Consider the following 16,363-nt stretch of genomic DNA (forward strand, 5'->3'; position numbering starts at 1 on the left):
GCCTAGCTGTTCTGTCTCTTCTTGGGAACCAGGGGCCATAAGACAATGGGGAGAGAGAAGCACAGAGATGATTCTGGTGGAGAAAGAGACCTCAGAGATGGTTGTGGTGGGTCTGAGAAAATAAAGTGGCAGTGTTACCGAGGGACTGATGGACACAGAAGACAGAGGGACTCCCAAAATTGAGTGAAACATCAGGCATATCAACACAGGGAGCTTAGGTACATGAGCAACAGAAAAAATGCAAGATAGGGATGGACGTTTCCCGATTACAAAGAATGAGAGAAACTAGAACCCAACAAGTTGACATGTTTGCAATAGAACATAGATCAGGAGCAGTACACCCCATATGAGAAAAAGAAAATATACGAACTGTAAATACTGTAACACACAACCACCTAGGTCATTTGGAAGGGCATGAGATTATTATTATTATTATTATTATTATTATTTACATTTATAAAGGACCATGGTACCTAATAGGTGGCACTAGTTGTAAAATAATCTGACTCATGATGAAAATGGCCTGCCAGAGTTCAATAATTGATTGTAAAGCCAAATTGTTAGTAACTTCCTGAAAGACAACAGGTTGTCTAAGTACAAAGAAGGAAGGCAAGGCTGTCCCAGAGTCAGGCAGCCTGAATGGAAAAGGCTTTGCCGCTTTTCCTCGCATTTGAAAACTGCAGGCAAAGCAAGTTATCAGTGGCTCAGTGCACAGAGTGGTGTAGACAGTAACATACAAACTTGCCTTGTAGACAGCAAGGCTCCACTTGATGTACAGCCTTGTCGGCTTGTGGACCGAGCATACTGATTTGAACAGCACTCAATTTTTTTAGACGTAACCCATGGGACGGATTCAGTGGCTCTGTGGCTGAGGTATGTGGGGGACAAGAGATCCAATACGCTTATACGACAGCACTTCACCAAGTGACACCGGTTAGACAAAGGAGCCTGAAGGCTTGAACCCTCACTGTAAATCACCACTCAGAGACATCCCACTGCACAGGCTGTAGGGTGGCAAGACCCACCTCCCTTAGGGAATACCTTTGTGAGCGTAACCCACACCCTACAAACTACCTATCCACACCAGTGTGGTTCAGGAACAAAACCCCACAGTGGAGAACCTTCTCTGGATTAATACTAATTGCAGACCAATGTCTCTGTACAGTCTCAGGGGACCAAGTAATTGATGAATGCTGGACACTATACAAATTCCCAGTAACATAACATTCTGTTTTTCCATCATATTTACAAGAATTGATCTGTTCTGCTGAGTAAATGTCTTTGTAGCAAAACATGTATTTGTAAAGCACACATTGACTCGTGCCTCTCTTGTTGCTGAAATACAGAGGTTTTGTGTTTCCCTGATGTGTAGTTGGTATTCCTTTGATTGACCAAGGAAGAATGAAAGACTGATTAGACCACCAGGATGTGAACCTGTGACTACAAGTTCAAGCAAAATCCTGGAGTGGATGCATTAGACCCTAGTTCTCTTCCTCTTCTTTCTTCTTCTTAAGAATAAATAATAATGTAGTACAAAATATAGTAAAACCTTAATTTTGACCCTATAATTATAATAATAATAATATAATTAATGCCATGATTTAAAAACTGATTTATTTAATGTTATGATATTCAGCTATCTAATTATATTACATTGTGAGAAGTAAACATATAATTATTGTTTTTTTTTTCTCCTTATAAGTACCTCCAGTTTTAAATGGCCAGGAAGAAAAAACTGAAACTTTAAGTTACAGCTTAACATTTGAGGTGCCAGCTGTATCAGCAAGAAGTACAGGTAAATACTTGCATTTTCATTACTAGGTGTGTCAGAGTAATAATATTGTTATTTCCAACAATTGTTTAGACATCATAAACTTATAACACTACTATGTATGTTTTACAGGGATGTTGTCCCTCTCGTAGGTTTAGCATGTAGTGCTGTAGCAGAAGCATACAATATATTCTGAATCAGTAGTTGTCATCAGACCTTTTTAGGTCGAGCGAAAGCATACAACCTCTTGTATACTTTTAAATATACTTCTTCTGTGGGCTTCTAGCTATTTCATTTGTTAGTTTCAGTGTCATTTAAAAATCCTTGCTTGCTGGTGGTCAGCCATGCCTTTTTTTCCTGCTTACTTCTGTGTGGGAGCACAGCCCAACTACAGTATAATTACGCTTTGTCCTGTTTATCTGGTCTGTTGGGGTCTTTTTTTTAAATTTGTTTCCTGCTCGTGACCAGGGAAGCTTCCCCTTTTATTTGCAGAGCATTCTTCATCTGAGCTTAGCTGAAAACAAGGCTATAAATCAGGCTGTTATCTTGGTCACATTTGGTCTTTCTGGGTTCTCTACACCCTCTCTCAGCTGCCTGGCTCCTGCCATTCCTTGGCTTGGATTTGTTTTACCAAGTGTGCCTGCCTGTGTGCTGAGAGCAAGGGTAGAGGGTCGCTTATAATTGCTTATAGTCTAGGCACCCAGTTCTACCAGGGCTTTGCAATCCTTAGAGACAGTGCCCACTTTTGCTCCACACTGGGATCCCACTCTCATCTCCATGAGTGCACCTCAGTTCACACATTCCAAGCCCTGAGCTGTGCCAGTTCCAGGAGCCCCACACATGCTGTCTGCCAGAGCACCTCAGTTATTGCAGTCAGTACACTCTGCTGCTCCAGTACTGGGACCTTGGGTGCAATTCCAACAGTGCATGGCAGTTCACACACTCCAAGCCCTCAGCCGTGCCAGTGCCAAGAACCCCACACACGCTGTCTGCCAGAGCGCTTCCATTCTTGCAGTCAGTACACTTGTGTGCCCTTTACTATTCCAGTACTGCAGCCCAATGCAATTCTGTCACTGCACCTCAACCCTAACCTGCAGTGCCCCATTATTCCAATACCAGGAATTACAGGGCGCTCCGTTTCTCATTTCTCACCTGTTATATCCATAGCTCTGTCTATACCCCCAATCTTGATCTGAAGTGCCCCAATATTGCTGTCTTGGGGTTCACATACAACTCTGCTAATGAACCTCCTGCTGTTCTGCAGTGCCCCCTGTTGTTCCACACTCTGACTTCTGTTTGAAGACGTGGGGGAGCCAATTAGCTCTATTCTGAGCTGCCATCTTTATTTGGGAGGCTCTGTTTCACCTATCTCACGCCGTTCCTTCCTTTACTCTGTTTATTCTCAATGTTTTCTTTCTCTCCCACTTTTTTCTTCCCAGCTCTTAAAATCCACGTTAACAGTTTTGCTCTTTCTTTCAAATGTTTATTTCCACTCCTCTTCCTTTTTTCATTTTCCTCTTCCATGCTACCTCCTCTTTCAAACTTACAAAACCGTGGTTATTTCTTTCCTTGTTTCTTCTCTTTTTTCTTCATCAGGCATTCAATCTTTCACTGTTTTTTTCTCTTCCTTTCATTCTTTCTTTGTCTTTTTTATTTGCTCTTTCCTTTGACTCAGTATGTGTCCTATCACTTTCTTTTTTAGATCTTTCTTCCTTCCTTCCTCTGATGTTGTTTCTTATCTTTATCTGTCAATTCACGTTTTACTATGAATCCCTATTTTTCCCGTCTGTATGTGGAAGCCACAAGTTGCTTGTCTGTAATGTTTCAGTACATACATGCCCTGGTTCTTTTGCTGCTTGTATCTCTCACCATCGGTCTTTTTTTTCTAATGTTCATTTTTCTGTTTCTTTTCACACTTCTTTCATTATTTTTTCCTCTTTACTTTTCGTTCACTGGCTTCCTTCCCTTTTTTCCTTTTGTCGCACACGTTTGCTCTATTTATTCTCTTGGTTGTGTTTTAAGCTTCTCGTTCTTTCGTTCCCTTCTTTCTTTTATTTCTTTGTGATCCCTTCTCTTTCTTCCTTTTGTCTGTTGTATTCCTTTCGCTTTTCTTTTTCTACCCCATCCACTTTTGCTCCTGAGGCCTAGTTATCAATGGAGCAATAGGTGCAGTGGTACCAGGGCCCAAAGACCTATAGACCTCACTCAGGTCTAATTAATGCTGTATTTTCCTACCAAAATTGCAGTCAACCATTTTCCTTTCTTACTCCAGGGCCCATGACACAGTTACTATGCCACTTGTTCTCTCAATCTTTACTCCTGACTCCGTCTTTCCTTTCACCCTCCAATTCATCCCAAATTATATTTTTGTTATTGGGTTTTGAGCATTAAACTCTAATGCTAAAAAGTTCATTTCTGATAAAGGTTTGTATGATATTTCTATATGTTTTAAGGTAGAGGAAGAAGGTAAATGGAAGTGCTTTAGTTTAATGCTGGGCCACTAGAATTAAATGACAGGAAAAGACAAAATGAGACAGGGTTGACCAATTTATGTGCCAAGAAAAATCCAGATATTAATTTACAATGCCAATAGCGCTAACTCAAGAAAATGCGAGACTTATTGCATTGCAAATGCTTGTTTTATCTGTGTCACTGCAGTTGAAGGATACTGGCCCACCCCTGTAAAGTTCTGCTTATGTGCACTAACCAAGATCCTTTTGCTAACATACAAGGCATATGTTATGTGTGTGCATTTATATGGCCTTATATACAACATATACATTTTCACTCACTTCAGCATTACAAACTGTTTAGCTCAACCTAACTGCCATTTCGAGCAGACATGGTGCATTATGGGAAGCCCTGTCAAATTTAATAATACCTTTCCCTCACTCAGCAGACAGCATAGCCATGGCAAGTTGTTTAATGTGAACTATTCAAATTTTATGGAGACAGTGTCAAGAAAATATCATTCTTTGTGAACAAAAAACAAACAGCCGTGAGGAAAGGTTGCGGTTTTAATGTCAATTGCTAATCTGTTTTGCCGGCGTTTATGCAATTAGAATGCGTGTTTGTTGGGCTAGCATTCTGTAAGTGTGTTCATGCAACAGATATGCATTTCTGTTTGTATTATTTTCACTTAGTGTGTTGTCTTCTGCAAAGAATAATATTTAATCGTCGCCTTCTCTCTTTCTGTAAGTGCCTCCAGTTTTAAAGGGCCAGGAAGAAAGGACTGATATAATAAATGACAGTTTAATATTTGATATACCTGCAGCATCGGCTAGAAGTGCAGGTAATTCATACATTTCTTTTGTATAAAAGGGAAGTTGTACCCAACACTATTGGGCAGCTGCCATCTTTCTCCCTCCTTGCAAATCGCTGACCCATTCCAAGTGGAAGAGAGGTGCATGCCACTTGTGTGTGTTGTGCTATTCTGGCATAAGTGCATTTGTGTAGCGTCTTTCTAAAACTGGCATGGTCTCAATTGGTACTTTTGGAATCTGGGTGTCAATTAATGTTCTGAGATTTCTAGATGACAGAGGTGAACGTGGTTTGTTAACAATGTTAAAATTCGAAGGAGAGAATACAAATAAACTCTGTTTATAACACCCATATGTACTTGAAATGTTTGGCAGTTGGCTCCCGCACAATCAGGGGTGTAACGTCAAGAGGGGTGTTTAAGGTGTTACACCTCCTAATAAATGAATTCTGAAGTAGGTAGTTGGATACAAGTGCTCTCACCTGGATATGTAAATACACACAACCATGAAAACACATACTCTGCTCTCTCTCCCGCTCGCTTTGCATCTGGCATTCGCGCCCCCACATCTGTTTTGAAGGACTTCAAAAATGTTGGTTGTTTTACAAAACATTTCGTTTTTTGCCTCATAGTAGCCTAACAATGCACAATTGTCTCAATCTACGCTGCCCCGAAAGCCCCTCTCTATCTCTGCTTGTCATATTAATGTATTTTAACTTGATGTGCAAATGTGATTGTTGGAAAATTAGAAGACCTCACCCCCCCAATCCTTCTGACCAAGCTGTACCCTTACCCACATTATGCCTTCTATGTTCTTTAGTCACATGCATCAACACTAAGGGCCTGATTTAGAGTTTGGCAGATGTTTTACTCTGTCACAAACGTGACAGATATCCTGTCCATCCTATTAAAAGTGCCATGGGATAATGCACTTGTAGTACTGGTGAGGGATTGTCTAGTATGACTGAGTAACCAGTTTGCAACATTCTAAATCAAGCCATTAGTAACCAGATCAGAGGCAAGTGCCACGAAAAATGCAGCCCTTTTTCTCAGAACAAAATACTTTTTAGGCTTGTCCTGACTGCACCTCCGCTCTACCAGAGCTAGAGTCATTAAAAAGAGCTATAAAGAGCAGTACAGAGGGAGGGGTATTGTCTCCACTCCATCTTGATCTCCTTCTTTGTGGACTATCGATTTGGCAGCATGTATATTACTTTGCTTGAAAATTAGACCCATTTTAGTGTCCATGCACTGCAAATGTGGTGCACGATTTTGTTTAACACAATTTTGCTGGTCATTGCTCATGTTTGTTATAGGGAGATAGTGCAATGGTGAAATAGCTTGTTATATTGCTTTGGCGAGCAGTGGGATGGCTGGTACAAAGCAGATGGTTTTCTTGGGAATTTCTGTTTTAAAGATGGCTGCCATGTTGGAACATAATGATGAGGCCTTGCCTTTAAATTTGTTTTAGCTTCAAGAAGATCTAAAGCATGACCGTGTGGCTTATTTAACCTTGGAGCACTGTCTTTCACATTGGCTTGCTGTTTTTGCAGTAAAGTCTTTCTCAATGGGTGAGAGGCTCACTGTTTAAAGCAAAGTAATTTTCCAGTTAACATTGAGTTAGGTGCCAATGCTTATTTACTGTTTAATTCAGAAATAATGCAGTTCATGGTTTTAACCCTCATAAACATAACGGATTTGGATGCCATTTACAATCACAATGTAACAAATTTTAAGTACTCTACCAGTAAAGCACAAAGAAAATAACTTTATTTCATACATATGACACATCTGTAACGTAATTACGTATACAACTGAGAACCACATCCCTGTCAGGTTGTTTTGTATTGATACTTTTCGCATTGTGGACGTAGTCGACTCACATAGGCCACAGGACACAGCACCCAATGCCAAAACACATATCTAAGACACTTGGGGCAGACATAAAGGATCATACATGTGTAAATATATCAATCGGCATGTGATCTCTTCATAAGTAATGCCTTTACCATCTACTCTTTGCAGGTTGTAAGTCATGTAAAATAGCAGTGTGATTGAGCCGTACTAAATCAGCAGGGCTCATCCAATTAGTATTATGAGCATGAAACGCTGAGTCATCTCAGGTATAAATCAACTCTATCACCTGCAGATTGTATGCAGATCTCACAAATAGTGCTTAAACCAATTAAGCTAATTTGCTAGTTCACACAGACAACAAAAAGCACTGCATCTCGTCTGAATAGAACCAAACCTGCCCCCTATATTACCAGGGGCGGCCCCTCTGCTATGGCAGAGGATGGTCACCCCACTGCTGAAAGTATTTTATTATCTCTGTATTTTTCCACTTTCGTAGGGAGGGGTGGGGCCAGCAAGTGGAGGAGGACTGGTGGTGTGCTTCTTAGCACCCATGTCAGTTTGGCCGGCCGTCTGAGGTTGGCCAAACTGACATGCGCACATAGAACTCTCCACCCGGCTATGTTGCACAGCTGGGTGGAGACAAGCGCAGTGTCCCATTCTCTCCCTGAATGACATTTCTGCCCGCTCAGGCCAATCCCAGTGCTTCTTTTATGCTGTGTAAAATTGGGTGGGGAGGGAGGAAGAGAACGAGAGGTGGGTGGAACGGCGGAACACAGAGGTGGCAGTTTTTTTTTTTTATTCCCTGCCCCCACATCCCTTCATGGCAGCAGCCGCTACTGTATATAGCAAAGAGAATTTTTACCAGTGACACAAAGTCTTCAATCCAGGAAATATTTTGTTGAAGCTGCTTTGCATTGAAGACAGCAAAACCTTATCCAACATCTACCCTGACAACTGAAAGGTCGCTGAACAATAATTACATGGTAAAGAACCTCAGAACATTAGTCTCTACATCCTTAAGAATGAAAACAAAAATAAAACTTATTGCAGAAACCACATCACTATCCATACACACAGCTGCAGGCTTCCTTTGTAGACCTCACACAGAAGGTGTGGAGGAAGCAATGCACATCCATAATTTCTGCCCCAGAATGCTGTACCTGTAATGTCATAAAAGATTAACCTCCACCCCTCCCCCTGCATTAAAAAAGATGTACCCCTCTGGGTGATAGTGAAGATTAAAGAAGAGCAGTTAGTTTACAGAATACTTCCATTCATAACAACAACATCTTATCTACTCAGAAACACAAACCAGAAGTGTTAGTAGATGCATCCACCAAATTTGAAAGAAGGGGTATTACGAAGAAGGTATGGGAATTTGACCTTCACTGCAAAGTCATCGCTTCATTTTGTTATATATAGGAACAAGGCCCTGTACACCGAAGAAAATGGTTTTGGCATACAGCAGATGCTCAAGGAAAGGATAATCTTGGTTAAGGAGCCCGAGCGAGGGGTGGGGGGGGAGAGATTCTGGGGTGGGGGGGTCAGTGATGGAATGGATGAGCATTTCTCATATTAAGAGCTTTGCTGTTGCTAACTGAAAGACAGGAGTGATATGGGAGAATCTAACTCTGGTAAACACTATTCAACTGGCATAGTACAGCTAGATATTTTTGTTGTAAATTACCTTTTAGATGTTTGGAGAGTCAGGTAGATGTGTCTTTTGTGTTTTTTATTTGGAATTGCCGCTTCTCGTCATCTGTATGTTCACATGTGCATGTGTGCTTTTCAAGTCTGTGTATAGATTGGTGTTTTTGTATTTCTAGCTTGATTGCTCAAATATAATGCATATAATGCATACTTGGTGTATCCGTGCAAAAATGTGTTTAGTTGCTACTTCCACAAATGCTTGGGTGATATAATGTACTTTAAAGTAACATTACATTCCCTGTGGCATCTTATTTATATTTTCTAGATTTTCAAGACCGCCTTCTATGTCAACAGCCATTTGACAAAGGCAATTGCAAAGCAAACGAGAGAAGATTCTATTACCATAGTTATCTGAGAAAATGTCGTCCATTCTTGTACAGTGGATGTGGTGGGAACGAAAACAATTTTATGTCTAAGAAATCATGCATTAAGGCCTGCAAGAAAGGTATGGAAATTATATCACCCGAAAGAACACAATAATTATATGTTCTATATGTTTTTGCTAATAGATTAAAACGGTAATTTCAGACAAATTGTCCATTGTACTTTAATTAATATATTTGTAATATTGATACCCTCAGAGTAAGCAGCTCAGAAGTCTCTTGAAAACTGTTCTTGGCAAATAATGTTTGGGGATCGAAAACACAGGTGAACTAATCATGGGAAGCAGCATTGTGGGTAGAGGACGGTTGAGGAGTTTTATTTATTTGAGCACAAAACCTGGGTGCAATAATTAATGTAGAGCAGCATTATCAGGTAGCAATTTCTGGAGAACAAAGCTTTGGGGCAGCGCCTCAGCAAAATCATTCATACGAAGCAAAATCTTGATGCAATAACTAATGGTGGTGGAGAGTCATGGAGTACGTTTTGTTGAAAACATGCACAGTAGAAAGTACTTATTGATGGAGAGGGGCACTGGGGTAGTTACTTCAGGAGGAGTTAACCAGTCTGATGATGTAAGAGATCACAAGATCAGGTGTACAGCAGCTAAGTATATCACAATATAAGACTTGGAAAGTATACTAAAGTCCTGTAATTCAAAACTGATTTTGGGAGCAATTCAATATGTTTTGGTGGCACTGAGTGACTATATTCACAAAGTCACTGGAACAAACATACTTTAGGGTGGCATCATGTAACCACTATCTTGACTTAAGTTTCATTATACATGAAGTTGTCTTCACAGTAGAGCTTGGTCAATTTACATATTTCAAAATTAATTCAATTAACAAACACTTCTATGGATGGTTGCAGGAGTCATAGTTTTAAAATGAGTAAATAATCCTTGAACCAGAGTTTTAGAAAATACACACCTCCGTGAATATGATTTCCCTATTAATGCCACACTAGCGCATTTAGGTTTCCTTGATGCCATTAACTTTCTTCCACATCCTGGACTTTTGTCAAGAATTGTTCCTGTGCTCGATGCATAACGATACACAGACAACACATATTGCTAAATGGAAAATGCACCAACGTAAAGCCAAGGGGACAAATAAGAGAAAGGAAAATGCGCCTAAATGCATTTTGTTGTTCATTAACACATCGACAGATGCTCTGTGGAACAGCAACTCACGACAGGAAAATCTAGTCAGTGCATCTCACATAATTTATATACATCATTCGTTTTCCTTATTTCATTCCTTGGATTATTGGTAGCAAGTATCATTGTCTTATTTATACATGTAGAGGTAACATCTGCAAAGGTGAGTCAAGTATGCTGACAAAATAATTTTCCAAGTGTGTCAAGTAAATTCATCGTGGACGTGCAAAATCTTTTTTCCAGTCAGTCAGTCACAACTGCAGCCCTCACGGTTATTTGTGGAAGCCGTATGTGCAGCGATTCACTGCGTGGGCAGCACATGGAATGCTGTCCAGCTGTTCTGGCATCAATTTTTCAAATTTATTCTAATATAATATCCCTGCCAATTAGCTACGGGCTTATTATTTTGCTGGGCAAAAATGTTTTACAGAACAAAAATTCATAGCCATCCCTTTGGCTAGCTGTAAATTCCCCTGCATCAGTATAAACTAGGGGAACAAATCAGCTTTTCCATCAGAACCACTAGGACTTGTGCCTCGCTGCCAGCTTACATGCTACCTGAAGTCTTCTACTTTTTCAGACAGGCATTCCAATGCCAACATGTTTTTTTGTGGGTGTCTCTAACGTGGCGTTCTCGGGTATGAGAACCCCCCTAAAAAATGGCACCCACTTGCTAGGAGAAAACTGCCACTTTGCCGGGAATATTGATTTTTTCCCCCCAAAACAAACCTAAATTTGGAGGAAAAAAAACAAATGTTGACTGCTTGCCATGCACCCATGATTCCCTTTACCATAATAGCTCCAACTATGTTGGCAGGAGAACATTTGTTGAAAACAAGCCACAAAATCAGCAACAAACCAAACAAGCATTGGCAAAGCCAGTAGGTTTCGCCTCTGTGACATGTATTGGTTCTGTGTATGTTTTTAGACATGTTACACAACAGTGCGAGCTGCTGTGCAGCAGGTCCTAAAGTTTTAAAAGCGTTTTATTACGGTCAGCATTGATTGCCTCATAACACTTTTTTTTTTAACTTTAAGACTTCGTGCACCGCAGCTTGCGCTGTTGTGTAACATGTCTAAAACAATTGACAAAACTAATAGATTTCGCAGAGTTGAAACCTGCTGGCTTTGCCAATGCTGGCTTTTTTTAATACAAGAGATTTTGTGGGTTTTGTCAAAGTTATTTTACATATGTTATACAGCTGCTGTGCTGCACGTCTTACAGTTTAAAAAAAAGCGCTATGACGCGATCAGCACTGGGCATGTTATATATCGCTTTTTTAACTTTAAGACATGCTGCGTAACATGTCTAAAAAAACATTAACAAAACCAGTAGAGCAGCCATGCACTATGAACGCCAGGGAGCAAAGAAGAGGGCCTGCAGACACACTCGTATTGAGTACTAGGTGTCTAATAAAAAAAAAATGGGAGGGGGAGAGTAATTAAAAAAAAAGTACCATCAGAAGCATCCAGGTGCTCTGAGTGGAAGGAGACGGGTACTGGCTGACAGCCAGTATTCACCGTATGAGAGCAGAGATCAGGAGGAAGCATTGAGCAGCAAAGAGCCACATGGGAGCCAGCCAGTGGTAAGTGGAGCCATGTGGGCTTTGGAAGCCAGCCAAAGGTAAGTCAAGGTAGGTAATGGGTGGGCCCAAGGTCCCTTTTAGGATTTGTTTTTAACACAAAAGATTTTGCAAGCGCTGTGCACGCAAAACCTAAAATCTGGCCTTCTACACTGTACATGAAACCATTGGTTCTGAATATTTTGTAGTCATTTCTGCATGCAATTTCAAACCCAACAATTTTTTCAGCTCATTTTTCATACAACACAGACTGAATGGGAATCTAAAAAGTACTATAGATAAAAAGTGCAAGTATTCCCTTTACCTTTGGTTTGGAATGTATAGCTTCCTTCTTCTGTCCCCTCCAAGTACCTCTGCTAAGGTTAGCTGCTCTTATATCTTAGATCTAGCAGGCATAAGTTAGCAGGCACAGAACTCTTCTCCAGCTGTGCTTCAACACATTGGTTATGCAAATACTTTCATAGGAGTGCCCTACTATGCACACATGCACTGTAGTCCAGTTATCCTAGTGAAGCTCTCCCAGAAGGCTACCAGTTCCAAACATCAAAGACATTCCCAAAAAATTGTTTCCAGAGTTGTTTTCTGCCAACTCTAAGCAAACACATCTGTGAAACATGAGATGGGTGTTTACAAAACAGTAACATAACTTGTCATTCTTCTGCATTACATACTACTGGAGTGTTTACTACAGGGCAGTGCGTTGATGAAGAGCTGATTTACGACTCTGTAAATCTCCCTCTCTGTGCAAACAGGAATCTGCATAGGAATCAGAATTCTGGGCCTTATTTTTCAACATTATGTGACTGAGCAAAGTCATCAGTTTTACACAAACCAGTTGTTATTTACTTTCTAACGCAAAACTATTTGCTGTGGAAAGTTGACTAAAACTAAGGCCACGTTTTGTCAAAGGGGCATACATGGGTGTTCTATGCAACCACCTAGGGTTTTACTTGTGGACCCCTATCTATTAACATGTGTGGAGAGAGCTTGATGCCAAAAAATTAGGCTTACTCAAACTTTTCTAGTTTTGCATGTTTGCCTGACTGTACAGTGCACATACAAAGTGGGTAAATTCTGAAGTAAGTCTAAGCCTCCCAGTACAAAACCTATTCTAGACTGTGGTGCTTAAGGGGTGAAAGTGAGCAACAGTGACACATCCTAACAAATTTTGTGCTTTGGTGCCTTGGTTGCTGCAATGTGTTGGCTGACATAATGGTCAATTTGCCCCTATGTGTTTAGTCATAATTATTGCTTTCCTGCGAGCTTCCCCTGACATACATCAACAAGCCATACTTCACAAAATGTATTGGGAAACAAACGAACGGAAGAAAATACGGCATGCCAATACAGATTACTCGTGCTATGCCTAATTTTGAAGTGAAAACGAAACTTGGAAAAATTAATTACTGTACCAGGTAACTAGCCCACCTTGATGTAATGGTATTCGGTCCTCAGTGCTTTCCATTCTACTTAGAATTGTGCCGTAAATCCTGGACATAACCCCACTTCAAAAATAAAACACCTGAATCATTCACTCTTAGGGCCAGATGTAGCAAAAATCTGGATTGCGACTCGCAAATTGCAAGTCGCGATCCAGAATGTAGGATAGTGTCCCTGACACCATCTGCGACTTGCAAGGGGGTCACAAAGGCCCACCTCATTAATATTAATGAGGTGGGTCGCAATTTGCGACCCCCTTGGGAGTGGCGGCACTCACAGGGACGGCGGCCTGATGGAGACAGCAGACCACCATGTCTGTGACTGCTTTTAAATAAAGTAGGTTTTTTTGTTGTAATGCAGCCCATTTTCCTTAAAGGAAAACGAGATGCATTACAAAACTAAAAAATGAAACGTTTTCATTTCATTTTTTCAGAGCAGGCAGTAGTCCATAGGACCACTGCCTGCTCTGAATTTTTTTTTTCATGCCATTCACAAAGGGGAAGTCCCATGGGGATCCCTTCCCTTTTGCAAATGGGTTACCACCAGTGTGACACTGGTGGTAACTGCGATTGTTTTGCGACCGCGGTCACAAAACAATACATCATCGCGCTGCGACTTGCAATTAGGTAGGGGAACACCCCTTCCTAATTGCGACTCGCAGTCCCATTTAACCAGGTTACCTACTTGCAAAACGGGGATTGGACATCACGATGTGCTTTTTGCACATCGCGAACAGCGAAATTCGCTGTTTGCGAAGTGCAAAAAGGTTTGTACATCTGGCCCGTAGTCCCGTATGTATCACCAAAAACGTGTAGAAGCTGCTCCCCACATCCTTCAATAATAACACTACTTATATAGTGCTGCAGTTAAACTTTTAAAATCTTTTTCGTAAGGTAAACTTACACTTTTGGTGAAAATTTACTATTTTTTTTGCTATTCACAAATCACGAATGAAATTTCACATGTAGTAACTTTACAACTGTGGAGAACTCTGCATAGTAAAAGAGAGGACAGTCTCTGCCGTCGTAAAAATACTACAAAAATAGCAAAAGCAACAAAATAGTAAGCTTACACCAAAAGTGCACGTTTATCCTTGTGAATAAGGTCATTAGCTTTTTAAAATACATTCACAAATGATGCTTTGCACTAAAGGCAACATTAATAAACAGGGACTTGCACTACTTCCGATTTAGTTTCCTGTAGTATTTACTAAGACTATGCTTTACTAGTTGAATAAAGGTCCTCTCTCTAAAAGATCTATTTCAACTAAGCACTTGTTGATTTAATATAATTACCTCAAGATGAGCTGCCAGTCTGACTCTGCCAGGCATGAATTAGGGCAGTCAAATAATTATTTGTCCCGGGTGTAATTAGCTATAGCAATCATTTGTTTGCCATGTTTAAATACTGCATCACACTTCACTTTATTTGCCAGGCTATCACAGCTCGTTCTTGGCGTGGCCGACAGATCAGTGCTTTATAAAATGATTTGTTCTTTTTTATAACTTGAACTGATTCACTAAAATTATTATTAATCAGCTCCTGAATTATCTTCCCTGGCGCTCGTCTTGGCTAACACCAGTGATATATCAAATAAGCCAGTATCTAAAATTATATAAATAGATGTACAACTCCTTGCACTCTTGGCCCTATGCGTTCAGTCAAGTGCTCTAGGAATTTAACCATACACGTTGTAAAGTATTTTTCTGAAAATCAAACCACACTATACATTTTGTTGTAAACTCCTGTTAAATTTTGGGACACACTTTTAGTACAGAAAAGTATTGGGCAAGAATAAATGTCCTCACATCCGTAGGCGAACAAAATTGATCTGCTGTAAACAAATAGGTAATGCACACTATACTGGATGGCGATCACCTGTGAACTGACTGAACATTCCAAAAGCCTTGGTATTGTAGGAGTTAAAAAGAACTTGAAAGAACAATCAGAATTAAATCAGCCTTTTGGACATTTTATTTGAAATGTATTACAGATTGCAAAAATTTTATGGCAGCGACCTTTCCAGGATTACTGAGTCATTAAATTGTCTAGGCTTTTGGCGTTTATGTCATTTATAGAATTAGAATTGCATTCCACTCGTCACAAGGTTCGGCTCTGAGCTCCGTTTAACCACTGCCTATCAATTCACTTTGATGTAACCATTTAATTAAAGAAACAGAGTTAAAACATATCACTGACTTACAACTCCCCATAAACTGTCAGTAATTTATGAAAACGGAACAAAGCACAATATTTTATACTTCATAGAGTGGGCCAGATAGGCAATTACAAGTATTTCAGGGAAATAATGGCGTATTCATGGACAAGCTACGCCCAGTACATAGTCTATGAATAACCGTGATACAGTTATCCTTGATTCCTTGCTAAAAGGAACTCCTACTAAAACTCTGACCAATAGAAATGCTTGAAATGGTTAACACCCTGTGTACTATTTACTAGATGCGGTAATATGCTTGCTGATAAAAGCTGAAAACATCTCATGTTAATGGGAAAACACCTACAAGTTTCTTTAGTCAGTGATGCAAAATATGTTCCATGCAACCTTTTTTCAGAGAACATCAGGCATAAACTGTCACTGGGAAAGTAGGCACAATTAGCACATTACAACCTAAACTCAAAGGTATTATCACGTATGCATATGAAGGGTTCAATATGGAATCGTATTGTCTACGGCTTCGCACAGCACTTACTGATAAATGCTTAGATCATGAAATGTTGCACAGATCAAGATAAATAGGAAGAGGTTGGGAAGTGTTTTCCTCAATAGGCAAGTGTTCTTTAAAATATATTGATGTATTAAATGTTGTGTTGCTACCATGATCTAAAAGTCTTTTAGAAACACATTCCTTAAAGCTATCCAGCATTATTTGGGCGTTTGTGTTCTTATAATGTTCTCAGCGAATAATTTAATTCCCTTTTTTTCTAGTTTGTGGCAAGATTCTTTTTCTGGAAGGAAAGTTCTCTCCTGCAACCACCTAGCACTAGGAGTTATCCTTTTTTGTACTTCAATAACATTTTAAATTGTAGCAAGAGCTAATGCCTGTTGTTAAGCACTTCTCTGTCAATATACACAGGGTAAATTAGACTTTTGTGGAGTAGAGGAGGCTGTGGTCAGTCAAGCCCACTTCACCTCCGGGAGGACCACCTGCCACATTTGCAGACTCTCACCTTCCAGACAG

At 40.1% G+C, this 16,363-nt stretch overlaps 1 protein-coding gene across 2 annotated transcripts in view; it reads left to right on the plus strand.

Annotated features, from left to right (window-relative positions):
- The window catches only part of TFPI (tissue factor pathway inhibitor), a 242,205-nt gene that overhangs the window by 182,969 nt on the left and 42,873 nt on the right, over positions 1-16,363 (plus strand). Inside the window, exons 6-8 of one of the 2 annotated variants that reach the window (XM_069225779.1) lie at positions 1,703-1,795; positions 4,971-5,063; positions 8,863-9,042. In XM_069225779.1, coding sequence (XP_069081880.1) covers positions 1,703-1,795; positions 4,971-5,063; positions 8,863-9,042 — 366 coding nt within the window. The remainder of the gene's footprint in view (positions 1-1,702; positions 1,796-4,970; positions 5,064-8,862; positions 9,043-16,363) is intronic. The other variant, XM_069225780.1, reaches the window with a different exon arrangement.

The sequence above is a fragment of the Pleurodeles waltl genome, chromosome 3_1 (assembly GCF_031143425.1).
Source record: "Pleurodeles waltl isolate 20211129_DDA chromosome 3_1, aPleWal1.hap1.20221129, whole genome shotgun sequence".
In the NCBI taxonomy this organism is placed as follows: Eukaryota; Metazoa; Chordata; class Amphibia; order Caudata; family Salamandridae; genus Pleurodeles; species Pleurodeles waltl.